At 55.3% G+C, this 24,654-nt stretch overlaps 7 protein-coding genes across 7 annotated transcripts; 2 read left to right on the forward strand and 5 right to left on the reverse strand.

The window, feature by feature from the left end:
- Positions 1-297: 297 nt before the first annotated feature.
- On the reverse strand, positions 298-888 carry JDV02_003476 (uncharacterized protein; the record flags this gene model as incomplete). The annotated part of the gene is made up of 2 exons (XM_047984607.1): positions 298-654; positions 838-888. 2 exons carry the CDS (start codon positions 886-888, stop codon positions 298-300), a joined length of 408 nt encoding a protein of 135 aa, XP_047840581.1.
- A 7,721-nt stretch (positions 889-8,609) lies between these two features.
- On the reverse strand, positions 8,610-10,785 carry JDV02_003477 (Phenylacetate 2-hydroxylase). Its single transcript, XM_047984608.1, has 3 exons — positions 10,736-10,785; positions 9,373-10,662; positions 8,610-9,312 (listed from the first exon to the last, which is right to left on the reverse strand). Exons 2-3 carry the CDS (start codon positions 10,316-10,318, stop codon positions 8,936-8,938), a joined length of 1,323 nt encoding a protein of 440 aa, XP_047840582.1. The 5' UTR covers positions 10,319-10,662; positions 10,736-10,785; the 3' UTR covers positions 8,610-8,935.
- Positions 10,786-11,163: 378 nt separating this feature from the next.
- JDV02_003478 (uncharacterized protein) lies at positions 11,164-12,880 on the reverse strand (the record flags this gene model as incomplete). Its single annotated transcript, XM_047984609.1, has 1 exon — positions 11,164-12,880. One exon carries the CDS (start codon positions 12,878-12,880, stop codon positions 11,255-11,257), a length of 1,626 nt encoding a protein of 541 aa, XP_047840583.1. The 3' UTR covers positions 11,164-11,254.
- Positions 12,881-14,084: 1,204 nt separating this feature from the next.
- Positions 14,085-15,963, forward strand: JDV02_003479 (Amidase). Its single transcript, XM_047984610.1, has one exon. It carries the CDS (start codon positions 14,181-14,183, stop codon positions 15,849-15,851), a length of 1,671 nt encoding a protein of 556 aa, XP_047840584.1. The 5' UTR covers positions 14,085-14,180; the 3' UTR covers positions 15,852-15,963.
- On the reverse strand, positions 15,907-17,337 carry JDV02_003480 (NADPH:quinone reductase). The gene has a single exon (XM_047984611.1). The coding sequence runs from the start codon at positions 17,052-17,054 to the stop codon at positions 16,035-16,037; it is 1,020 nt and encodes a 339-aa protein (XP_047840585.1). The 5' UTR covers positions 17,055-17,337; the 3' UTR covers positions 15,907-16,034.
- A 909-nt stretch (positions 17,338-18,246) lies between these two features.
- JDV02_003481 (uncharacterized protein) lies at positions 18,247-20,336 on the forward strand. Its single transcript, XM_047984612.1, has 3 exons — positions 18,247-18,528; positions 18,603-19,434; positions 19,500-20,336. The coding sequence occupies exons 1-3, from the start codon at positions 18,415-18,417 to the stop codon at positions 20,138-20,140; spliced, it is 1,587 nt and encodes a 528-aa protein (XP_047840586.1). The 5' UTR covers positions 18,247-18,414; the 3' UTR covers positions 20,141-20,336.
- Positions 20,267-22,331, reverse strand: JDV02_003482 (Alcohol oxidase). The gene is made up of 3 exons (XM_047984613.1): positions 21,932-22,331; positions 20,444-21,865; positions 20,267-20,381 (listed from the first exon to the last, which is right to left on the reverse strand). Exons 1-3 carry the CDS (start codon positions 22,248-22,250, stop codon positions 20,272-20,274), a joined length of 1,851 nt encoding a protein of 616 aa, XP_047840587.1. The 5' UTR covers positions 22,251-22,331; the 3' UTR covers positions 20,267-20,271.
- Between the last annotated feature and the right edge of the window lie 2,323 nt (positions 22,332-24,654).

Raw genomic sequence — 24,654 nt, forward strand, 5'->3', positions numbered from 1 at the left:
AACGGAGTAAAGACTGCCACTTCAGAAACTAAAAATCTATAGTGATTGCTCTAATGACAGTTCATTATTTTATGTACGTACTTTATTGGGGGACAGGCACCAGAATAGGCACGTAAGGAAACCAGGCTCGATTGTGTGTCACTATATCTTGTTCGCGTTAGAGGCAGTCAAACCCATTGCGGGCTCAATACGGCTGCCCCTATGTAGCGAATACGATAGAGCCTTTCGCGAGACCCCTTGTGTAGGAGTCCTTGCTTATAGAGCTCTATTTGGGATACAGGCTGAGAATAGTAATCATCACGCCGGTCTCCATTTCCCTCCTTCGAGCTCAAGGTGTCCTTGTTCGGAGAGTCTCCGTTTGCCCTGAGTTTCGAAGATCCTTGCCAAGATAGTATGGTCCGGGTACCCGAATTTCGCCCTCAGAATCTTGAACAATTCCTCCACATCGTTTTCGCTAATCCAGGCATGCGAAACAAGATAGTCGCGCACTATCTTGTCGAATCTGTCCCAGTCAATAGAGAGAGGACGGATCTTGACTGCGTGCTTGGAATGCTCATTGGTGTTGGAGCTATATTCGCCGTTGTTGGAATCCAGATGGCTCCCTGTGTCCGGAACGTTATTCTCCGGCTCGTTTATAAGACACTCAAAGTCGACCTGTGTTTCTTTTGGATTAGATCCGCTTGCATCTTTGCACGCACAATAACTCACATAAGGTGGAGGTAGACTCTTGAGAAACATGTCCCCACGGGTACACTTGGTACACTACAATACGTCGTAGACTTTAGTATACGCTTTTTTCCTCGAGCGTGGCGGCATCTTGTTCGAACGCATGCTTACCCCTCCATACGCTCCGCACTTCCATTTGATCTGCTTCGTCTCCTGCGACATGTTAGGGTCCTCGCCTACTCTTTGTACCCAGAAGGGTCCCCCGAGCACGGATCGACGCAAGAGACTTACGGAGAAGATATAGTCCGTCCATCGCCGGCAGGACAACACAGAAGACTCGTGTGGTGCCCACGTTAGTCTGCGAACATATAATAGGAGCTCTCTTGCTCACATTCTTTTCCTTGTGGCATATGGTGCGGTTCGTAGCCGGAAAGTGATAGTTGGCGTCAACGTCGTAGCCCTAAAGCAACTCTGTTAGCTAATAGCTTAAGAACATCTTGACACTATCCCTCACGGACATTCACTGCGGCGCTGACGGCGTCCGTGTCGGGACACTTAAATCCATCTACTGATCAGCAGTGCCATGTTTCCAAGCCTTATCAACCATATCATACCGGAACGGTCTTGACTAGATCAGCGCCAACGAGACCTAGAACGTAAACAAAAGACTGATGTTCAGAAAGTCCCGCATGTTGATGAATGGGTGCTAAGTTATTGCTGATAGAAATGTTGAATCTGTGCTTTAAGCTCTTGTACTCTGGTGAACGATTCATACTGAGCTTCAGAATACTGAAGAGCATGAAGCCTATTAATACGTCGTCTTCTTACATATCAATCGATAATGGCTGCGAAGCCACGAGCTACACAGTCTCACGATTCTTCTAACTCTAATAGAGCGAGATCATGCGAAATGGCCAGGTCTTACAGAGGATGTGGAGCTTAGCGAGGACATGTCAACGCGAGAGCGTCTCTCGGGTTACGGAACGCCAAGTGATGGAGTTATGCATTTAAACTTACACAGTGCCCAGAGTACGTAGTCTCTCGTGGTAGTAAAGCCGTGAGCTAGTACAATTAACTTTAATTGAATACGTGGTAGTGACATTTGGATAGAGCTTCTATGCCACTGCCATGGAAAGAACATCAATGTATTGATATATGTAGCCGGCGGTGAGCACATGCTTGGCAACTGTTCAATTTGTTCTATCTTCTCATCGCGCAGGGCTGAGCGGCTTCAAGAGTATAGAACCTCGCCTAGGTAGCGTTCTAGTCGGAAATGAAAGCTCCTTTGTCATTTTATTATCATGATGCATCCTGTGTGAGGATCAATACATCAGCTATAGTTGAACCTCGTTGTTGGAGCATGGAACCATGTATCAAGGCTCGTGCGGTGAATCTTGGAAGGGACTGGTAAGCGGGGCTTGAGGTTGTTAACTCATCCCAGCACGAGACCTGGTCCACCCTGGCCGGGATTGAGACGGCTCGGCGCGCCCTCTGTCCATGCATCAATTGCCCGAGCAAGACACGACCGTGCCGCAGGTTACGCTGACCACATGTTCTTGGTCAGCAAGGTGGCGTTGGTCCACAACCCTATCATGGCCAAGGTCGTGGGCAAGCTGGCCACTCGATGCTCGACGCGGGCATGTCCCTCAAGGGAGAGGTCATGAACATCGTCCCCAATTTTCACATAGCTGTGACTTTTTGAGCGGTGGGTCGTGTTTTATGGCGTATGGTGCAGGCCATGCACATGCCGACTCACGGCGTAGGAGTCTTCGCCGATTAGATGGGCGTTGTAGATGCCACGACTGTAAACCTCCACGCCTACGAAGTACATGCCTTTTAAAGCTAAAGAGCGATTCGGTAGTGGCTTTCACTCTATTAGTGGGAAGCTTACTGTTCGCTCTACGAATCCAGCAGTTATACTTAGTATCCGCGCGTTCCCTACTCTAACCACCAGGTCATTCATGTTATTAGCATCATGGGACGCAGTAGCAACGAATGCCCACCCGCAAGGCATAAACACCCTAGCGTAGCCGCCTGTTCAGCCCATTTTGGCTTGAGGACGATAATTAAATGTTGTACATCCTCGAGTGACTTCTTGGATCATGCAACAACTGTTTTGAGCTGCCACGAATTTGATACCCAAGGTTCGGATCAATTAAATGGCCAAATGCGGATCGTTTAGAGCCCTGATTTGTTCCAAAATAGTAAGCATGTCGCTAATCTGTGTGGTAATGGCATAAATGAGTGGCACTGTCGCCGTGAATACGATAGGAAAATTTGACCCAATTATTCGCGAAGCGCCGCTGTTGCTACATGGCAAACGCCTAACGCAGTGCCATTGATCGGATGTTGCCATTGCTAGGACTTGACAACGTCGATACTATGGGCCGGGCACAGCAGGCACGGTTTTGTACCATGGCGAGGTGTGTAATGGTTGAGGTCGTACCACACGGTATGTAGATGTAGATGCACGATCGACTCGGTGGACTGTGGTAGCGGGAAAGGCATGCCTCGCCACAGCTGCAACAGCTCTTAAGGCAGCAATGTGAGGATGACACAATGGTCCTGCATATCTCGACCTGTGTTTTCATTTCACCTTGTATACCCTAGACGGGGAAGTCTACTAGCGAGTTGTCTAAGTCGCAGTATTTGTAGCGGGACGGATAAGACCGACGACTACCGAAGTGTCTTGGGCACATGCGGGCACAGCTCCCCGGCCTGCATCCTATCAACATCGTTATGCAAAAACGGCTGCAAATCTACTCTTAGCCAAATTACTCGTACACACCTCACGGTAAGGCAATGACAGTCTCAACTCTATGTCATAATGGAACGTGAACGGGCGGCCCAAAGTATTAGATACAACATCATGACACAAATTATGAGTGATTGTTAATAGCATCTTACGGCTAACAGAACACTCTCTGTTTCATCAAATAGGTTGAAAAAAATATGCGGTTGCGCTTCTGTTGAATGTCGAATGGTAAGCCATCGTAGGCGGAGGTTGTGTTGAGGCCTAGTCCCAGTGCAAGCCGGGCTGCGGTGCCCACCAAGAACCAAGTGCCAAGAGAGTGTGCTTTAGCCTTTCATAACCACATCTGATCTACCATATGACCACAGAGCTTACTTCCTTGGCCCTCGCTGATTGGAGAAGAAATGGGAGACCTGGAGCATGAGAGCTTCCAACATGAAGGCCGACTGCGACTCTACTCAGCCATGTTTTGTGCCGTCAGTGCGCACATGCACCAGTTTACCCTGCTCGAGGGCTTGATCAGCATACTTGATAGTTTTTAAGAACTACCCTATCCACTTTGGCGTTCTTCGTCAGCGAGACTGATGACTAGGCGACTGACCCAATCGCCGGCACCATCCATGACCAGAAGCTCTGCAAATCGGACTGTTCTGCCAACTTATGAGGCTTGCCACGGTTTCTTTCTAGGGTCTCCATGACTTCGGTCAGGTCGAAAATGGGATATGAAGCTTGGGAATGAGCGAAGTAGAAGCTAACGAGGTGCTGCACGTACTGCTTGTCGCACCGCTTGGCAAGGCGGAAATCCCCGACCCGGGACTCCTCATTACGCTATCGGCTAGGAATAAATAGCCAAATAAAAGTGTCTGTATGGGGATTGAATCGCTCAGGCGCTCATGAGCCTTTCATTAAATACCCCGGATGACGAGTTCCAGTTGAAGAAGAGCTTCTTGGTTTGGAGCAAACATCAAGTCTGCCTTGTCGGCTGCCAGCCTTTTCAGGATCTTCTACGTAATCTTGGCAAAAGACAGGCCAAACGTTGACACTCTCTGACGTTCTGCGGCAGCTCTGAGCGAGATGGTCTGAAGTTCTTGTGCAAATGTGGGCGGCTGATCTATAGTTACGATTGCATGTGGTATGGCCAGAGACGGCGGTGACCGCACAAGCGGTTTCAATTGCGCGACCCCTTGCACCGCAGGCCTTTTTTGAACATCAGCCGTCCTCATGGCGTCCGTATCAGCGCATGTCACGGGCGGTGCAATCGGAGTTGCGCTTACGTGCGCACCGTTGCCGTGATGATTGCAGGAAGGAGCCGGTACGTCTTGTTCGGTTCGCTCTGTGGCGGTCGAACGGTCTGACTCGGCAGCGATGCCTCGATTCCAGCTCCCGCGCGTGCTGTTGGAGAGCGCGCACACAATTGTAGGTTACAATTAGAATCACCAGACAAACCTCTAGTACGTTTTACGCAACGACATCGGGGGTCTGCTCGGAACGAAGCGTTAGTCGCCGTCCTACAGTGTTGCAAATCAACCCGACCGCTGGCTTCCACGACCCTCTGCAGGCTGTCGACTGGCTTCTCCGGTACCCCATCAGCAACGGCCGGAGGGAGGTGCGTGGCGACGGATGCAGCACATGGAGCCGTGAGGATGTTCATCGTTTCCAAGGCGCGGCCGTAGCCAGCTCTGAGCTCAAAGCATGTCCGAGGTGCTTTGGCGGCCAGTCCAGCCTCGCAATGCTTGCGAGCCAAGAGTTAGCTGGCCATGACGTGGAGCACAGCCGGATTGAGTGTATTGAGCATCTCGTATGTTGGGCGAGTATTTGCCGTACAAATAACGGCTTGACCGCGTCTCTCCGCGAATAGTTGGGCATCATCTATGGATCTGAGTCTTCGGAGCCTGTCGCGATCTTGAGGAGCAACGCAATGTATTCGAGCCGGGGCCGCTATGGTGCCCAAGTGGCCAATCACGCCGCCATGAACTCGGCGCGTGTATACGGGGCCAGATGGAATGTCGACTTGAGCCCCTACAGCGCATTGAAGGATGCAGGCACATGGACAGATTCAGCTTGGTCATCACTGATCAGTGCCGATTGCGAGCTCAATGATGCGACCCCACCGCCCCGCGACGTGCGCGTCTGCCAGCAGCGCATGGGCAGCCATAATAAAAGCTGCGGGCCCGCTGTGAGCGTGGCGTGAAGTCGAAGCGCGTCCGAAATGCGTTCCGACGCGTCCCCCATGCTGTTGCAGATGCCATCTTTGGCGTTGTTGAGATCGGTATTCCGGACGTTGAGCTGAGCCGCCGACTTTTAGACACCCTCGAGGTCAATGCGTCATCGGCAACAGGGCAGTCGGCCCATGTCTCTCCTCATCCGGGTTGTCATTTAGCGTTACAGCCTCGTGATGACCGCGCTCGTTGAAAGATACTAACATGAACATGGCCACTTCAGTCCTTGTTTACCTGTGGTGCCCTGCCTCTCGTACCCACATGAACGCGGCTCCTCGGACGCAGCTCCAACATGCCAATATGCTGGTAAAGCCCAAGGAGGTCGCCTCGGACCTAACAACGCCTCATCGCCTCATTCTACAGGGTAGGACCATGTGCTTGACATCACGACAGGGCTATGCTCACGGTCCCGTGAGCTTCGGCCTCTTTTTACTACTAGACACATAACTAGAAATCGCACACTGCGTTGATACCAAGAGCGTAACCAGAAACGCCAGCCCGCGAGGAATGCACTTGTATAAGCAAATCCATCGGCCAAAAACTCCTAGAGTATCCACGAAGTGGACCTTTGGAGGTACGCCCCGGACAGCATCACCGAGTAAGGCAAGTGGTGTGGCTTTGCCACAGCCGCGGAACTCGGAATCGCATCCTCCCACTGCAGCTATGGCAGCAAAGCATTCTCTTGGTGATTTCGACTTCAGCCCTACCACCGAAGTGCTCTCGTCTGCGCGTCCTTATCGCTGGCACAACGCAATGGGACGCATCTTCTTGGCAGCGGCCGCCTGATCAGACAACTGCTTTTTGTATGTGAATGCTAAGACGACTGGAGGTACACCCGCAAGAAGCTTCCAGGATCTGCGCCCCAGAACATGAACGTCGCCAAAGGCCCAGGAAGAACGTCTCGGCTCAAAATCGGAACGGAAGGCCGCGGAATCCTAAGTGCTACAAGGGGGCGGCAGGCGCATTGATGTGACCACTGACTATTAATGCCGCTGGCATTACTGGGGAAATTTTCGACAAAGTACTTTTACGGCCCCAAAGCCCAAAAGGCATGCGTGAATGATGTCAACATAATGCGAAGGAGCAAAAGGGGTCGATGCCTTACCATCAATAAAAGTCAACGTGCTACGTAAAAAGGCAAATGGAACATCAGGCCACACTGCTCGTTTGGAGGCCCATCAATATCTGCCAGAAAACACCCCCTTGCAAATAGCATGCTCTTGGCGGCGGCGACCCTATCATGTCCAGTCGGTGGAGGTCGACGTTGTAGAAGCCCCGAGGTACCGGGTGGGCGAATAAACAGATGAAAACGGTGGATGGAAGGTGTGGGTGCCGTCGTTGATGCCGGCTGAGATGGTACCATTTGGGAGTGCGGGCCGCACGGTATGCCCACCGAGGGGGCACGCGTCTGTCCCGGCGTGCCAACCCAGCCCATGAATGAACAAACAGTCCATCACATTTTTCACAGCTACAGAAAATGAGCAATGCTATATACCATTTTATAGTCTACTACCTAGGTAGCGCTGCCATCTGCCCACAGCGTGCGGAATACGTACATGTAAGGCATAATACGGCATTTCAAATTTCGAGACTCAGATGTTAACATTAAGTCAGGCGGGGCAGGCATATGAACAGCAGACAGGGACCCTACAAATAGCATGATGGATTATAACAATGATATTGAAGATAATTTAAGTGGCATTCGTGGTAGGCTCCGAAGCTTCAGTCATAAATAGCCATCCGTCGACGCCGACGCAGGTCAACTATCAGTACCTGCACCACGCTCACTAATAAGTCGCGGGGCAATCGACCAGCTGTAACCAGGTAACCGGAGCAATCTTGTCGGCAACATGATGATTCTTACACCTCTGTTGTGCCTTTTTGGCTTCCAAGCCACGGTCTGGGCGTCACCTGTCTCTCGATCGAAATGCATGATGAAGGTCAGACCGCGTCCTGGTGACGACACGTGCGAAAAGATGGCCACATATTGGGAAATTACCACACTCGAATTCCAGTGTCACAATCCAACTATCGATTGCACCAAAAAGCTGGAGGAAAACCGCCCGTATTGTGTGACATGGTGGCCAGCAACTACAAGCGGGTCGACGAGCAGCCCGTCAAGCGACGTCGCGAAGAAACCTGGTGGTCAACCCTCACAGGGTAAGGAAACTGATAACGCCGATGTCTATCCTGATGACGCATCTCACTGATCACGTCTTCGCCAGAAATTGAAGTCCCAACGCAGACTCAGGGAGACACAAAGCGACCGGCAGGCGGGTATGTATCTCATAACTCCCTTGTCTTTGTTAACACCGAAAGCCCGGCTGATTAGTACTCAAGGATCGCGACGCCCACGCCGCTTGGAACGCCTACATCGACCGAAACGTCCGCATCGACTGAAACGCCCGCGCCAACCGAAACGCCCACATTGATCGAAACGCCCGCATCGGCTGACACGCCCACATCGACCGAAACGCTCGAATCGACTGACACGACCGAAACGCCAGCATTGGTCGAAACGCCCACATCAACCGAATCGCCCGCATCGACTGACACGCCCACATCGACTGCAACGCACACAGTGATTGAAACACCCGCGCTGATACAGCCGGGGATGACGAACAACTGCAACAAGTTCCATCTTGTTAAAGCAGGCGACACGTGCAGCGCTCTTGCTGGAAAATATTCCGTCCGGGTCCCTCAGATTATTTCTTGGAATCCCGCCGTGGGGCCTGATTGCACAAACCTCTGGCTCGGGTACAACGCCTGTGTAGGCATTATAACCCCCTAAACTGGAACAAGGTGTCGAAGAGGCTGCTTCTATTCTTGTTGGATACTGTTGGTATTGCTACTATACTTGTCAACGCTGAAGAGGCCTAGTACTTGAGCAATGGTGAAGAGTCATAGTTGAGCCGAGCCTAGACCACATGTATTTACTATCGGCCACGCCCCTCACCGGGGTTTTTGATCAGGTCTAGTTTCGAGTTGTGAACATGCACGCCTTTGAAGTACAGCTAATCTAAGCACCTGCCGAAACTGTCCATCGCAATCTCGGGCGCCATTTATACGCTACCCCACATCTTGCAGCCTGACAATCTCTCATAGCTTCAATTTCTGCGGCAGGCCGAGATGCCAAGGTTGGCGGTCCTTCCGTACCATAGCTACATGTAGGGTGCGACGTGTTGAACGTCCTCCCTATTCATAACCATAAGCCCCATTGTTGTTTTATCTGGGTGCCGCCACAACGTGACCGGAATCAAGTACCGCATCTTCAGTCTTCAGTCATTTGTCATGTCCATTATTCCTTGTAGTGTTGGCTCGTACGCCCCTGGGCATCGGCCAGGCACGCTGCAGTGGCATCAGGGTTCCTAGGTATCAGCTTGACCTTGAACGCGCGTGGAATGGCAACCAGTGCCGTTTTGAACTGGTTGTAGTTGACGTAGTCTGTGTTGGGCGGCATCTCCTCGCTTGCAACGATCTTGTACGAGGAGATCAACCTTACCAAGGCGGAGTACAACAGCCTGGAAGCTATGTACTGGCCCGAACACGCACGTGAACCTGTGCCAAAACTCAAATGGGCAAGTCCATCTATATCATTCTCGGTGGGAGGGTCTAGTGACTTGAGCCATCTTTCAGGGTCGAATCGGCCACCGCCGGGCCCAAAATGATCAGTGTCTAGAGGTCCAGGTGTTAAGACAGGCGTCTCATTGTACTTGTTTTACTTTGGAAACGTACCGTGATTTCCCGCTTGAGCATTAACCAGTATCATTGTCTTGGCCGGGATAACGGCACCGTTCCAATGTACCTGAGTCACGGTTTTCCTGGGCAGACTCATCGCGCTGACAGTGTAGTACCGCCCAGCTTCCTTGACGATCGCATTGACATAAGGAACCTTCTCTTCGATGAAGCACGACCTCCATGCTTGTCCTATGTCGGTGTAATGGCGCTTGATATCCTGGTAGGCCCGGTCTTGCCACGCCTGTCCTTCCCTCGTCGACAGAGATCCAATGCAAGAGGTCAATGTGCCTGGAATAGTCTCGAATCCGCCGGATACCAGTGAGAGACAAACGGAGGAAACCTCGACACCAGACAGCTTGGTTTCCTCATCTTGTAGGATGGCAGCCGATATGCATGGCTTATCCGTTCCTCTTCGAATCATATCGCGCACCTTGTTCAGGAGAAGATCGAGGTAGGCGTCGCGGCGATCTCGCAAACTTTTTGCCCGAGCCTTTTTCTGATTATTCGGCAAGTATCGCATGGCAGGTATGTAGTCCTGGTAGTTCTCCGATGCACTTCGCAAAAGGGAAATAGCAGATCCAACGTGGAGAATCTCGCTCAAAAGCTCGTCATATACAGCATCCATTCGAATGCCATAGCAAAGGGTCAAGGTTGTGTTCAGCGCGTAGCGTTGAATGTATGGGCGTACGTCAATCTCGATCTCCCCATTGCAGCTGTCTTGTTTGAGGTCTCGTACGATGCAATAGCTCTCCAGGTCGAACATGGGGTAATAGTTCCTAAGGGCAGGTCTTGCGAGTGCGGTGCCCGCTGCCTTGCGCTTCTTTCTGCAGGACTCGTCCCAAGGCGACGAGCCAATCGTGAATCCCTGCGTCGAGCTGATGACGCCGTGAAATGTGTACAACGTAGGGCGATCAATAACGGCATTCTGATTGCCAAGCAGCATTTTCTTGCAGTCCTCAAATGAGTTGACCACGACGGCGCGAGTATTACCCAACTTGATTTGGAAACAGGAGTGGCCATACTGGCGCCACCACCTTTCACAAGTGCTCGCATGGTCCTCTCCGAGTTTAAGCAGGTGACCAAAGAGAGGAACGGCACCCGGAATCTCCGGAAGACCCTTGATATGAGGAACATCGGTAGCGAACAGGACCTTGTGGGAAGTGTTATGTCAACGCGAGCGCTAGGCGGAGCGGGTTTCCTCACAGAGTGAATGACGTATGTCAACAAGACGGCTACTGCAGTTGCCAAAAATAGGCCAGCATGTTCGAAAGTCTTGACCTTGAACCACTGTTGATCAACAAAATGAGTTATTACGTCGGATAGGGCAGCCATGGTGTGGAACGGAGGACAGAAAGCGGACCTAGGTGTCGGGGTCTTGCTTGATCACCGGGCTCCCCAAAGGTAGGGAGCCCAACCCGCGGTCAAAACAGTACGTGATTACTCCTCAAAGCTTGCTTGTTATTCCATATGCACTGCTACTCTTCGCTTATGACGAAACTGGCACGTGCCCGCATCCGGTCGATCGGGACCCCCTCCTCTCTGCCGACTCATGTGCATTCGAGGCAGCGCCCATGCATGTCGCCACACTTCGGCGCTGCCGCCGGTTCAGTGCGCTGCATGACCAAAGTTGGCCGAGCATCTGCCTGTGTACGGAGGGGCCATGACAGCCAACCCAAATCACACACCTTGCGACGGCTTTGGTGGCCCTTCTCTGAGCATAAGGCAGTTTAAGAAGCGGGATATTTCATTCAACATTCACACAAAAATGCACACTGCTATCTTAAATGGGGTGCAGGTTGTGGGTATTATTGCAAGGCTTGAGGCTCACTCTTGCATGATACCACCGCCTCAAAACTTCATAATGGCCTCGGCCTCGCAGTCACTCGGAAGCGATTGCTTTTTCGGCGTACCGCCAGTACCGCTGCGCCGACTGCCGCCTGAGAGCCTTGCCTTTCCATATCATGAGCAAAAAGGTGCTAGTGCATACAAGCGATAGAAACCCGGCCACGATGAAACAATTTTGCAGCCCCATGTTTGTGTACCACGGAGTGATGCCGTACGACATGGCAAAGCCCAGCGTGTTTCGGATGATGATGACCGATGTGGTCGAGTCGCCGCTCATGTCCTTGAAGCAGTCGACATTGTATGAAAGGGCAACGGAGCCGCCCGTGACGAGACTGACGGTCAAGATGCCGAGGCCGACGGCCAATCCGGCCCAGTGGACGTTATGTCGCGCACCAACACCCCAAACGATGAGGCCGATGCACGACAGAAAGGACGATAGTGCAAGGGGCCACAGTCTCTGCTCCGGCTCACGCACACCTTTGTTGCGTCGAGCAAGTACCAATGTCAGACGGTCTGCGATGACGCCCGACCAGAGGCTTCCTACAACAGCCCCGACGAGGGGTCCCAGGTAAATAAGGCCTACGCGGCTGGTAGACCAGTTATAGGGCGCCGCGCTGAGGATGGGGCTCGTGGTTGCGTTGAGGACTTGGTACCATGCGAGATTGATGCCGTATATGAAGCCCGCCCAGGCCACATTGGGAAACTGCACGATGATTGGTAGTGGAAGGATCATGGACAGGAACATTTGTCGCTTAGAAGGGCGGCCCGGCATACGGCGCAAGGGTTTGAGCTTCTGACTGTAGTGACGAGGAGGCGTATGCGGTGTTGAAGCAACGGTGGCAGCTTCAGTCGAGCCGCCAGTCTTCGTCTTCTCAGAGTGGTTGGTGCTGGATGTCCACGCCGACTTATCGTCTGGCTGTCGTGGTTCCTCTTCCAGCCCCTCGAGCGTCTGACGGAAGAACATGGTCTCCTCCATGAAGAAGAAAAGGATGACGAAAGCGACGGCGGCGATGATGGCGCCAAAGTGCATGGTCCAGCGCCAGCCAAATGCCTCGGCGAAGAACCCAGCCACGAGGGGGGCGACAAAGTTGGAACCAAAGAGGAACACGACGTAGACGCTCATCCATGACCCACGCTCATGGGCGAAGAAAACGTCCGGGATGCTCACCTCGGGCAGCGCCTCGATGGGTGAGGCGAAGAGTCCGAGCAGAACACGATGGGCATACCACTCGCCGGCCGATCTCGAGTACGCAGTCCAAACCATCAGCGGCACCGTGGCGAGCAGCGAGCACAGGTAGACGCCGCGGCGCCCGTACGTCAGAGCCACGGGTTGCGTTAGCAAGCACCCCCAGCCGAGGAAGAGGAACATGACGCCGGTGCCCTGGACGAGGTGGGCGGTCGAGATGCCCGTGTCGCGCGTGATGTCGGCGAGGACAGAGTACTGCAGCGTCGTGGGCACGCCGACGCCGAGCGTGTAGACAAGGACCATGGCGAGGGAGAGCATCTTGCGGCCGCGGCTCCAGTTCAGAGGGTCTTCGGGGTCGGCACTCGGGCGCGGCACGAGCTCAATGGCGCCGTCGCCGGACGAGGAACCGCCCGCCGGGTCGACGAGGTGGACAGTGCCCGGGACGGCCTCGGGGTGCCGTTCCGCTGGACCCATGATGGCACCTGTTTCGGAGACGGTACTGACAGAGTAATGCAGAAGAGGATTGGCGGAAAGTTGCTTATTGAACTCGTTGAGTCCTGGGAGGTGACGGCGAGGGGCGCCGGCCTCGTCAGTTTAAGAAGCCCTTCTGCGTGTTGCAGCCATCAGTGTCTCAGCGCGGTGTCGCCAACCACGAAGCCACCGTCTCTGGGAGACGACGTCCGTCCGACTCCTCACCTGGCATCATTGACCCCTGTTCGCCCCAGCTCCCCATGATCCGTACGCCCGGGACCATGGCTTGAGGAGCCGCGGTCTTGGCTTGATGAGGAAAGCAATCAGCTGGTGGGTGCGGATGCCATGACCCGGGAGCCGCGCATGGCTGAGCCATCTTATCCACTTCACGCGAGCTTCGACCTGTCCGCCTATCACGGTCAACGGGCGTCCATGCGACGGAAGGGCGCCGCCTATCACGGCCGGAATGTCGGAATGCCTCGGTGGAGCAGAACGCGGGGATGGGGTTGCGGAGGAGCGGCCCCTGTCCCTGAGGTCAGACGTGTGGATTCTGGGGACAGAGAGGAGGGCCAAGGCTTAATTAGACGCGATACGGGATGGGTGGATGTGTCGTTTGAGTCGTGGGGTTGTGGCGCGGCAAGGTCCGCGATAGGATGACGATTCCTGGGGTCCCAAAGCCACCATCGTTACCGACAAAGCCTGCCGACGCCAGCGTTTGTCCAGAGTATCTGGGATTACCCGTTTTCCCGCTCTTGCAGAACCGGCTGCCCTTACGCGCGGTTATTTTCTTATTCCATCTCATGCCCAGGCCCGCTACCTTGACGTCGGGCTGTTGATACGCCACGTCGGTCCGCGCAGTGCTTGGGGCCCAGACGAGCACTGGTTGCAACATCAATGATGACGGCAGGATGCTATGCCCAATCCACGCGCAGTTGAGGGGATGGAGGTTTCATACATGCCATTGCCGATTGGCGAGCGCTCGAGTTGGGGGGGCCGCGCGGAAGCGGGGTCGTTTCCGGTTCAACTGATGAGTTGCACTGATCTTGGTAGAGAGGTCTTCATGGAGGTTCCATGCCAAGTGGCTCCGAGTCCACGCACGCATGGGCTCCCCGCACAGCGAGGGTAGTTCAGACGTGGAGCACTTCGTACAGAAGCGATATAATAAGGCTTGGGGTCAGTCTGGGCCTTGTCAATGTCGCGAGAGTCTCCCGCAACCCGCCCAACAGTCTCTCTCGCAGCAACGTATACTGTACATGAGGTCCATCTCATTTATGCAGCCAAGATACCGTCACCATCAGCAGTCATGTCCAGCATTGTTGCCGTTGTCAGCCCAACGGCATTAATTCCTGGGCCGCCCGAGTATGAGGCCCGGCGCAGAGCAATCCTCGAAGAGTTCGGCGCCAAGGTCCCCGAGACACTGCGTCTGCCCCAAGGGCTGATCGCCAACCCTCCCAAAAATGTCACCGCTATCCCCCGAGAATGCGGCATCCTGTCGCCAGAGGAGATTGAGATTACGGAGACGTATGACGCCACGGCTCTGGCGTCGGCCATTGCCTCGAGGAAGCTGACCGCCGTCGCCGTCGCCACGGCCTTTGCCAAGCGTGCCATCATCGCGCACCAACTCACCTGCTGCCTGACAGACTGGTTCATGGATGAGGCCGTGGAGCGGGCCAGGTCTCTTGATGAGCATCTCGCATCAACGGGCAAGACTGTCGGCCCACTTCACGGCGTGCCCATCAGTCTCAAGGAGCACATGCCGGTCGCCGGCCACTTCTCAAGCACTGGTTTCCTCGACACTCGTGTGCTGAACGATGAGGACGCGCACATGATAAGCATTTTGCGTGCTGCCGGGGCCGTCTTTTATTGCAAGACGAACCAGCCGCAAGCCATCATGCATCTGGAGAGCACATCCTTCTTCGGTCGCGTCCTCAACCCCTACAACATCGGCCTCTCGGCCGGCGGCTCGACCGGTGGTGAGGCGGCGCTCGTGGCCATGAGGGGATCCGTGCTCGGCGTGGGCACCGACATTGGCGGCAGCGTGCGCGGTCCTGCGGGCTTCTGCGGCATCTACGGCTTCAAGCCCACGTCGTATACGCTGCCTATGAAGGATTTCCTTGCCGGCGGCTTCCCAGCGGAACTCAACGTAATTTGCTCGACGGGGCCCATGTGCAATTCGCTGCGGGACATGGACCTCTTTATGCGCGTCGTACTGGCTGCGAAGCCCTACTTGACAGACCCCAGGCTGATCCCGATTCCGTGGGTGGGACTTCAGTCGCCCGCGAGATCGGGCCCTATCAAGATTGGCATCCTGATGAATGACGGTGTCATCACGCCCCAGCCACCCGTGATCCGGGCCCTGAAGTGGGCTCAAGAGAAGCTTGAAGCGTCCGGTTCCTTCACCGTCAAGCCGTTCGTACCATACCGCACCGCAGAAGCCATCAAGAACGTGCGACAGGCGTATTGGCCGGATGGCGGCGCGGAAGTCCGCAAGCATCTCGCGCATACGGGCGAGCCCATTCAGCCACTGACCGAGTGGGTTCTCAAGGAGGCCGCAGGCAAGGACGTGGGATCGTTGGGGGTCCACGACATACGCATGGCGCGAGACAAGTTCCGGTGCGACTTTGCGGAGCACTGGCAGACACAGGACGTTGACGTGGTGTTGTGCCCCGTCTTTGTCGGGCCAGCTTGCGAGCACGAGACGTCCTGGTACTGGAACTACACGGCGTTTTGGAACTACGTCGACTACCCCGGCGCGGTCTTCCCGACGACGATCAAGGCGGGCAAGAAGGGCAGCGAGGCATATGCTCCAGATGCGGTGTCGCCTCTGAGTGATGAGGACAAGCATGTACGGCAGTTGTGGGACAAAGGTGACTTTGAGGACGCGCCCATCGACTTGCAGGTAGTGGCTCGCAAGTACCACGACAATGATCTTTTTGCGGCATTAGCAGCGATGCAGCCGGTGTTGGGGATATGAAGCGATGAGGCGACGATGTTCAGGCTCATGCTAATGTATATCGAACGAGGTTATGGGACGAGGTAAATTGAACAATTACTTCTTTAGAGATGGTATCCTGGTAGCAAAGGCGAACGCAATTTTGTTATCGTCCTTGCCAGCGCCAACAGCTCCCCACGTAGTGCCTACGTCTTCGATCGATGGCTATTTGGTTGAGACGTGGACAATGACCTTGCCCGCGGCCGATCCCGTGGCAAGCCTCCGAAACGCCTTTTTCGCGTCCTCAAACGCATCCGTCGAGTCCACAGCCGTGCGGAGCTTACCTTGCACCAGCCACTGCGCCAGCTGTTCCAAATCCTGTCGCTTCGTGTAGGTCAGATACATCAGGAGCCTGTTCCGGCCACCTCCCAGGAACGAGGGCCGTACATACGCTTCGATGAGCCGAGGCAGGTTCTTCATGGATGCCGAATCGGCGACCCAGACAAACTTGCCGCTGGGAGTCATGAAGGCGGAGGACGCAACGTAGAGATTGGGCGGCGAGTTGCCGACGAGGTCCACCACAAGGTCGTAGGGCCCCGAGGCTTTGAGCGCTTCGATGACGTCCGCGTTGCGGTAGTCAATGGTCTCGTCGGCACCGAGGGCCTTGCAGAGGTCAACCTTGCCGGGCGAGCAGGTAACGGTGACATGGCAGCCGAGGATCTTGGCGACCTGGATGCCGTATGAGCCCGTACCGCCCGAGCCACCGTTGAGGAACACGCGATGGCCAGCCTTGACGTGCGGCGTGATGGTCTGGTAGGCCGTGAGGGCCGCCACGCCGAGGCCGCTTGCCTGGTCCAGGTCCGTGTCCGCGGCGAGCGGAGCGTACTCGTCGTGGCCCGCGACGACGAACTCGGACAAGGCGCCATCTGCGTGTCGGCGCGGCGTGAGGAACGCAACAACACTGTCGCCGACCTTGACGTCGGTGACCCCGTCGGCGACGGCGGCAACCTGGCCGGCGAGGTCCATGCCGAGCGTCCTGGGGTACGAGAGCGCCAGCCGAGAGGCGGCGCCCATGAGCGGCGCCTTGTAGTCGGCGGGGTTGAGGCTGGCGCTGACGACTTTGATGATGATTTGTCCGCTCTTGAGCGCCTGCTTTGTCGGCCGAGGCACGTCGTCGTGGAGCTTCATGTGCGTTTCAAAGTGGCCCGGCGAGGGCAACCGCCAGGCCTTCATGAGTTCGGTCATTGTGATTCAACGCTTGCTGCTCGAGACTTGTCGTCGGGTGATGCTTCGGGATCGCAGTCGAGGACGGGCGGGTGTGTATTCATTGGAGCGGTGGAAGAGTGTCTTTCCACATGCTTTTAAGTTTCAAGTCGCCCGTGACGCAACCGCTTCCGTGCCGCCTCTGCTGGCATGAGGATTGAAGCCCCGGACGCAGACTGGCAGACTTATGGCTGGAGGCAGCGGGCGCCGGCGACGACGAACGCCAGACGAAGTAGAATAACAATAGACACCCGTCAAGGTATCGCGCTCAAAGGTGACGCGATTCTCAGAGTCATGACCAAATCACTGACTCGCTCTTGACGTAATTACGACGTATTGGGACGTGCATTGCAGGGCAACCAAGGTGCTTCCAGCGTACATACGAGGCTACTCGTCACAAGAGGCTCATCAGGTGCCCTCCAATACTGGCTATGGAACTGCGCTCGATGGTCGACAGCGCGTGTAGTTATCGCAGATGCAAGCAACCCGCCCGCCCCAGGGTCCGTCAAGTGGCGGCACCGTGCTGCCGAGACATGCATCTGCCTTCCCGCTGAGTCGCTTCAACAAGACCACAGATCGCCGGACACCGCTAACGCAATTTAAATTCAACAAACGAAGCCAGGGCCGCGCGTGCACCGTCCGGAATTTGGCTGACTCTCGGCAATCGGCACCAGCGGGGCAGTGCTATTTGGGGTGCTGCTGGGTGGGTGGGCGGGTGGTGGACGAGAGGCGCCATCTAAATGTCGGCAGTCCGGCATCTCTTGGACATCCATACCACTGACTGACCATGAGTGGCCAGGGTTGCCCTGTGTAAGTTAGTAGGCACAATTGGTGAACAACACATCGAGTCGGTTGGGGCATTGTATCACGGGAAGCCCATCTTGATCAGCTATATGTTCTTGCTGCGCTCAACTGCCGCTCTAAACTGTGAGCCGTTTATGTATTCTACAGGATGGGGCAAGATTGGGGCTCGTGTGAGTCTGGGACCTGTCAAGCCGTTGGTCGCGACCCAGGTAGCCCCGGGTGGCGCCCCCATACGACGGTCTCGTCGCCGCCGAGGCCGCCGCCGTGCTTCCGGGTTGCCGTGTTGCCGTCTGTGTAAGCTCACGAGATGAAAAGCTGCGCCGCCCCCCCCGTCGCGATGCCGCCCTCTCGGCTGAACTCTGCTGGGATTCCTCTGTCCTTTACTCGTGGTGTTCTTTTCTCTCTCTTCTTCTTTGAAATACACTCTTCTTGTGGTTGTGCGCGCGCGTCGAGTCTTTCGCTTGCTATCCCGACACCAACGTTCGCTTACACCTGCCATTGAGCCTGGGCGAACAAGTCACGAAAAAAATCTTTTCATATGCGCCTCATCCCCTCGTCGCGTCCCACGATGGCCTCATTCTTGCGAGCTTTCTCGCTGTTGCTCGTGGCGAGAAGTGCCATTGGCGCTGACCTGCCCTCCATCCAAGTAAAGGTATGATCCGACGATAATTGACGCTACCAAAGACCAGAATATCTTGCTCACGTAGTCTCTCTTGCCACACGCAGGGCTCCAAATTCTTCTTCCCGAATGGTACCCAGTTCTTCTTCAAGGGCATCGCATACCAGCAGGACACGGGTGCGGCGGGCACCACGTCGAGTAACGCCTCCTTCGTGGACCCTCTCGCCGACGAAACTCGCTGCAAGCAGGACGTGCCTCTACTTGCCCAGCTCAACACCAACATCATCCGCACCTACGCCATCGACCCGACCGCCGACCACTCGGCGTGCATGCAGTTACTCAACGACGCGGGCATCTACGTCATCTCCGACCTGGGCCAGCCGAGCCTCTCCATCAACCGCGACACGCCACAGTGGACCGTAGACCTCTTCACCCACTACCAACAGGTTGTCGATACGCTGGTCAAGTATCCCAACGTCCTCGGCTTCTTCGCCGGAAACGAGGTTAGCAATAGCAATAATAACACGGCCGCGTCGGCGTATGTCAAAGCCGCGGTTCGAGACACGAAGCAGTACATCAAGAACAAAAAGTACCGCTGGATGGGTGTCGGGTATGCGGCCAACGACGACCTCTCTATTCGCGACGATATTGCGAGCTACTTCAACTGCGGGCCGGCGGACGAGTCCATTGATTACTTTGGCTATAACATTTACTCGTGGTGCGGCGACAGCGACTTCCAAAAGTCAGGATACAATCGTCTTATCGACTTCTTCAAAGACTATTCTGTGCCTACGTTTTTTGCCGAATATGGGTGCAATTTGCCCAACGGCGCCGCGGGCCGAGTGTTCGACGAGACTACCGCGCTGTATAGTTCAAACATGAGCGAAGTGGTCAGCGGCGGTATCGTTTACGAGTTCTTTGAGGAAGACAACGACTACGGTGCGAAGCGTTTTTATCTGACTTATCTGCGACGCAGAACCTGCGCAGCACTAACGGCTTCATAGGCTTGGTCAAGGTCGGAAGCGACGGCTCGGCAAGCAAGCTCAAGGACTTTTCCGCTCTGCAGACCAAGATCCGCGCCGTCCAGCCCAAGGGCGTCTCCATGTCCGACTACAGCCCAACCAACAAGCCGATGACTTGCCCGACCGTGAACACATCCTGGGGAGCCAGTGCGACGCTCCCGCCGACGCCCGATGCCAACGTATGCAGCTGCATGGTCAAGACGTGCGAGTGCGTTCCCGCCGATGGCCTCGCGGCGACAAGTTACGGCGACATCTTCGACTTCATCTGCGGCAAGGACGCCTCGCTGTGCAGCGGCATCCAGGGCAACGCGACCACCGGCAAGTACGGCGCGTACAGCATGTGCGACAGCAAGGACCAGCTGGCGTATGCGCTCAACGCGTACTACCAGAAACAGAACAAGGCGTCGGACGCGTGTAGCTTCAAGGGGCAGGCTAAGACGCAGACGGCGACCAAGAACAGCAACTGCAGCGCGCTGGCTTCCAGTCCGGGCTCCAACGGCACCGGCTCGTCGGGCTCAAAGGACAACGGCGCGGCCGGCGGCCGCCCGCGCGAGGGGGGCCTGTCTCTGGGCGGCCTCTGCTCGACGGTGGCGATCGTAGCTGCGGGAGTGCTGCTGCTGTAATCTCATAGCTGGCCGTGGGGTTTGGGATGGGGCAGTCGTATACTCGCCCATGCTTGTATCATGTGAGGGAGAAGGAACAGCAACAGCGTACATCATACAGTACTTCGTATACGTGTTAAAGATATGCCAGACTACACGCTAAGCCCGAGCTCCTCGCCGATGATCACGGCCGCCTTCTCGCCCACAATGAGCGCCGTGTTGTTCGTGTTTGCGCCGACATTCTCGGGCACAATAGACAAATCTGCGAGGTCATTAGCAACTTTGTTATTATGTCTCTGGGGCCACCGCAGCCGCGAAACCTACCGGCAAGCTTGAGCCCTTGCGTGCCGTACACATTGAGCGACTTGTCGACGACGCCGCCCTTTTCCTTGGGCGCCATCTTGCATGTGCCGAGCGAGTGCCACGTCGTGTTCAAATTGTCCCGGATGAAGTCTTCAATCGCCGCATCGTCCTCGGCGTCGTACTCGAGTGCCGGTATCGCCTTGCGCTCTTCCACGCTCTTGAAGCCGCCCTGGACGAGCGGCCCGTCGGTCAAGGCCGCTTTGCTGTCCTCGCGGAACTTGGGGTGCCCCATCGCCAGCTCGCCCGCGAACGCGTTGGTGCGGCGGTAAATCTCGCGCTGCTTCTTGTACGCCCACACCAGCTTCGTGAGGTCAGCGGGGTGGGAGAGATACCCCGTGTTGAACGATGGCGGCGCCTGTGCGTCCTTGGAGACGATGTGGATGTTGCCGCGAGAGTACGGGTACGCCGTGTAAGTCCCCATGGTGGCGTACTGCGACACCCCGTCCTCGCCTTCGTTCAGGGTCTTGTGGTCACCCAAGAAGGCCGTCACGACGCCTATGAGCATCAGTGGTCGGTCAGTTTGTTCCTTGAAGTCGCGGTCCCACAGCTCTTGGAACGCGGGGCTGAGCTGCGCGACCTCTTCTTCTGTTGGGCGCAGTTTGCCGGCAACGTCGATTCCGTTCCAGCCGAGAATCGGGTTCTTCTCGCTAACCGCTGTGGCAAAATCTAATCTGCCGCTAAGAATGCCGTCGAGCGTCTCGTCCGCCTTCAGAGATGTCTTGTAAGGGTACAGCAGTAGATTGTGATCCTGGTATTCCTCTCCGACGCCAGGGACATCAGAGACGAGAGGGATGTCGAGCTTCTTCAGGAGCTCCGCGCCGCCGATGCCGGACCGCTCCAAAATCGACGGCGTGCCAAGCGCACCCGCGGAGACGACAACGAGCTTCTTAGCCTTGACGACGGAGCTGACGGGCTTGCTGAGGGATGTATTGGGCTGAGAAGACGCGGTCGGCTGGTACTCCACCCCCGTCGCGCGAGTTCCGTCAAAGATAACTCGCGAGACTTTGCTCTCTAGGAGCAGGTGAAGGTTGGGGTACTGTCCCGATTGCAACAGAGGATGGATATACCGGTGGGCCGTGTCCTGCCGCTTCCCGTCTGGCCCAATGTATCTCAACCATCGCGAAAATCCGTGGGCCTCTTTGAAGTCTTGCTGGTCAATGACCTCTCCGATACCTAACGCCTCCCCAGCGGCGAGCATATCGTCCTGAGGGCCCTTGGGGCCATGTGTGCCAAACGAGACATTGATGGGGCCGTCGTAGCCGTGGACGCTCTTGTCAACGGCCGGATTGTCGAGATGGTACGTTTCGAGCTTTCTGGCAAGGGGAATGAGGCTTTGCGCATCCCAGCCCTCCGTGTTCCAAGAGTCGAAGTCGACGCCCTGGGCTAGACCATTGATGTCAACCCACGCTTAAGCGTCCAGCAGAGGCGACTGCGGGATAGTCCGCCTACCTCGTGTATACATCATAAAATTGATGGAAGAGCCTCCACCTAGTATGCCACCCGAGGGCACGACGGGAGCTCGGTCATTGAGGGCCTTTTCCTTGTTTGCCTGGTAGAAGTGGGCAGTTTGAGAGCCGGGCGCCAAATGCGACAGGTAAATGGCTGGGTTTACGACGGTCGGATCATTGTAGTTGTTTCTGCCGCATTCGACGAGCAAAATGGACAGATTGGGGTCGGCTTTGGCGAGGCGACCGGCGGCAATGCACGCGGCCGTGCCTCCGCCCGCGAAGACGATGTCGTACTCACGGCCTTCTTCGTGGGTTGTCATGGCTGTGATGGCTTGGACAGAGGGGGACGTGGAGTCGCTCTAGCAATGTGTTCACGAGCAGTCTTGCAGCTGCCAAATGTATAGACGGAAGGACATGAAAACCCAGATACTACGAGACGCGCAAAGTCCTATATATGCACCTAGTCTTTGTGGCAACTTCGTTGTAGTAGCGGCCGCCGAGATCAATACTTGCACTTGGCATGGGATGCGTCAAGGTTTCATGCCGCCATGTTCTGAATGGGTGCGGGGTAAAAACAGGCACGGAGCTGAAGTCTCCTTTCCCCCCGCTGCGTCCTTGCCGTCTGGGCTATGAAGGTGTTGAGGAGGGGTCATCAACAACGCACCAAGGCGGTCATCGTCGCAAGGGACCTCGGTAGGTCAGGCGGTGAAGTGGAGAACTTTGAGCACGCAGCTGATGATGCATCCATCCAAGCGACCAGCGGGGGCCTGGGTTGCGAAACCCCCTTTCCTGCAGAGGGGTTCGCTCTGCTCCCGCCCTGATCTGGGGCGCCTGAAGCGGGATGTGCCGCTGTGCCCAACTCCCATCTTTAGCGAGTTGGCGAGTCGTCCGTTGGATCGCGCGTTTGTGTGAACTCTACTCACTCGGTGCGCCCCGGCAAGTATACAGTAATGCGTGTCCGATACGTTTAGCTGGACTGGCTTTGTTGGTAGAAGACGTACCCAACGAAGTCGACTGCAGTTCTCGATCCACCGGCTAAATGTGGTAATCCGTGCCGCAGACTCATGTGGCTGCGAGTGTCGGGCGAGTCGTGCATGGGCATTCATGCACACCGCAGAGATGAGGCATTACTACTAGGACGTAATCATCTCTAGAAATGGTCAGTGGCGAAGCTGGACGCGTTGAGCCTTGCATCTCTTCCAGTGGTCGTCCAGTGACTATATTATACCCCCAAGGACGGGCAAAGCAGCATCTAGCCGTTGCCATTGCTTGCCTTGTGTGTGGCGGATGTGCAATTGAAGCAGTAGGAATGATAAGCCTGGGCCTGACACACACCATGTGTGCCGCACGGCATCCCCGCCCGCCCGCCATGGTTGCATTGGCTGACTGACGAACTCGCGACCTGCAGGCGTATGAAACGGATTACACGATTCACTGGGTCATGCCCTATCAGCAGCGTACATATACTTCGTGCGTACTTCAATATCACCTCTTCGTTGGAGGTACTTGGCTAGCAATCCCCCCGCCGGGGCATCTAACGTGAAGCCCGATGACTGCGAACTCGACGGGCAAGGGCTGACATTGGTCGTCATGCATGAGGTACATAGTGCAGCTGTTGGCACCGAGATGGACGGCTGCTTTTGTCGATCAATGGAATCGCGCAAAATTTTAGGGTAGTAATCGGCACTGGAGCCGCTTCATGTGCTGCAAAAGTATTCAGATTTGGGATGCCTTTCGACAATGAGTATCCCTCTCGGATGGTATTCAAGTGGTCAGGCACTGATTGCAATAGCACATCACAATATAGCCTAGCCAGTCGAAATGGTTGCCATTGTGTGTGGTTCAGCTGTTGACGCCGTTAATTGCTTCGAATATGGCTGTAACGGCGCTGCATCTGGGCGAAGGGGAACTTCATGAGTTCAGGAGCTACCCCCAGATTGACCTAGCGTCACAATATGGTTGTGTCCGTCCTCTGTTTGACCAGGAGACGGTACTAACAGGACGACATCTGCAGAACTGGTACAACCACGTCGCCGATTGAACACCGAAGACATCTCACTTCGGTCGAGTGAGAAGTTACGAAGTCTTGCGTATCGACTACGAAATCGAGGATAGGAGGTGTTATGACACTTATCTGCTTTTACCTGGGCGGCGTCGTGCTGTACTGGCTTGCGCCTTACGTGCAATATACCATTCATAAGTCGGTTATTTGCCCCAGGTGACGAACCTTGCCACAACATCAGTGAAACCCATCTGTCCCAAGCGAAGCATCACCCGTCTCCGCCAGTCTAGCTCATCGCCGCTAGAAAGATCCATGCCGCTAGAGACACGGAACTTCGTTCTAATCCATTCAGTAGGTACAAACCCAGCGGTCTCCCAATCGATGATGCCTATTGAACCACTTGCCATGTCCACAAGAATGTTGGATGGGCCAAGGTCGCAATGGTAGAAGACAAGACTCGAGCAGTCCATACCCAACTCCAAGCAGCTCTTACGCAGATTCAGTGGACTGCAGTCGACCACTCGCCCGCATAGATACCGTTCCGAGAGGGAGTTACCATCAACGCCACTGATACTGTTTCTATCTGAGGGAACCGCCAGTTCTCTGCAGATATCAGCAATTTTGGCAGCGAGATCTTCTCTCATAGGCTCCTCTAGAGATGGCCATAAATTATCAATAGTTTCTCCGGCGATCCGGCTCACGAAGATATAGTATCGATCGTC

This window comes from Purpureocillium takamizusanense, chromosome 2 (genome assembly GCF_022605165.1).
Source record: "Purpureocillium takamizusanense chromosome 2, complete sequence".
Lineage (NCBI taxonomy): Eukaryota > Fungi > Ascomycota > Sordariomycetes > Hypocreales > Ophiocordycipitaceae > Purpureocillium > Purpureocillium takamizusanense.

Coding starts and splice junctions, on each gene's coding strand:
- JDV02_003477 (XM_047984608.1), bottom strand. CDS start 10,318: ATGCTGCTTGGCAATCAGAATGCCGTTATTGATCGCCCTACGTTGTAC. Junction 9,313..9,372: donor TGCTCAAGCGGGAAATCACG/GTACGTTTCCAA, acceptor CTGGACCTCTAG/ACACTGATCATTTTGGGCCC.
- JDV02_003479 (XM_047984610.1), top strand. CDS start 14,181: ATGTCCAGCATTGTTGCCGTTGTCAGCCCAACGGCATTAATTCCTGGG.
- JDV02_003481 (XM_047984612.1), top strand. CDS start 18,415: ATGCGCCTCATCCCCTCGTCGCGTCCCACGATGGCCTCATTCTTGCGA. Junction 18,529..18,602: donor TGCCCTCCATCCAAGTAAAG/GTATGATCCGAC, acceptor TGCCACACGCAG/GGCTCCAAATTCTTCTTCCC. Junction 19,435..19,499: donor TGAGGAAGACAACGACTACG/GTGCGAAGCGTT, acceptor ACGGCTTCATAG/GCTTGGTCAAGGTCGGAAGC.
- JDV02_003480 (XM_047984611.1), bottom strand. CDS start 17,054: ATGACCGAACTCATGAAGGCCTGGCGGTTGCCCTCGCCGGGCCACTTT.
- JDV02_003482 (XM_047984613.1), bottom strand. CDS start 22,250: ATGACAACCCACGAAGAAGGCCGTGAGTACGACATCGTCTTCGCGGGC. Junction 21,866..21,931: donor TTTTATGATGTATACACGAG/GTAGGCGGACTA, acceptor TCAATGGTCTAG/CCCAGGGCGTCGACTTCGAC. Junction 20,382..20,443: donor GCAAGGGCTCAAGCTTGCCG/GTAGGTTTCGCG, acceptor ATGACCTCGCAG/ATTTGTCTATTGTGCCCGAG.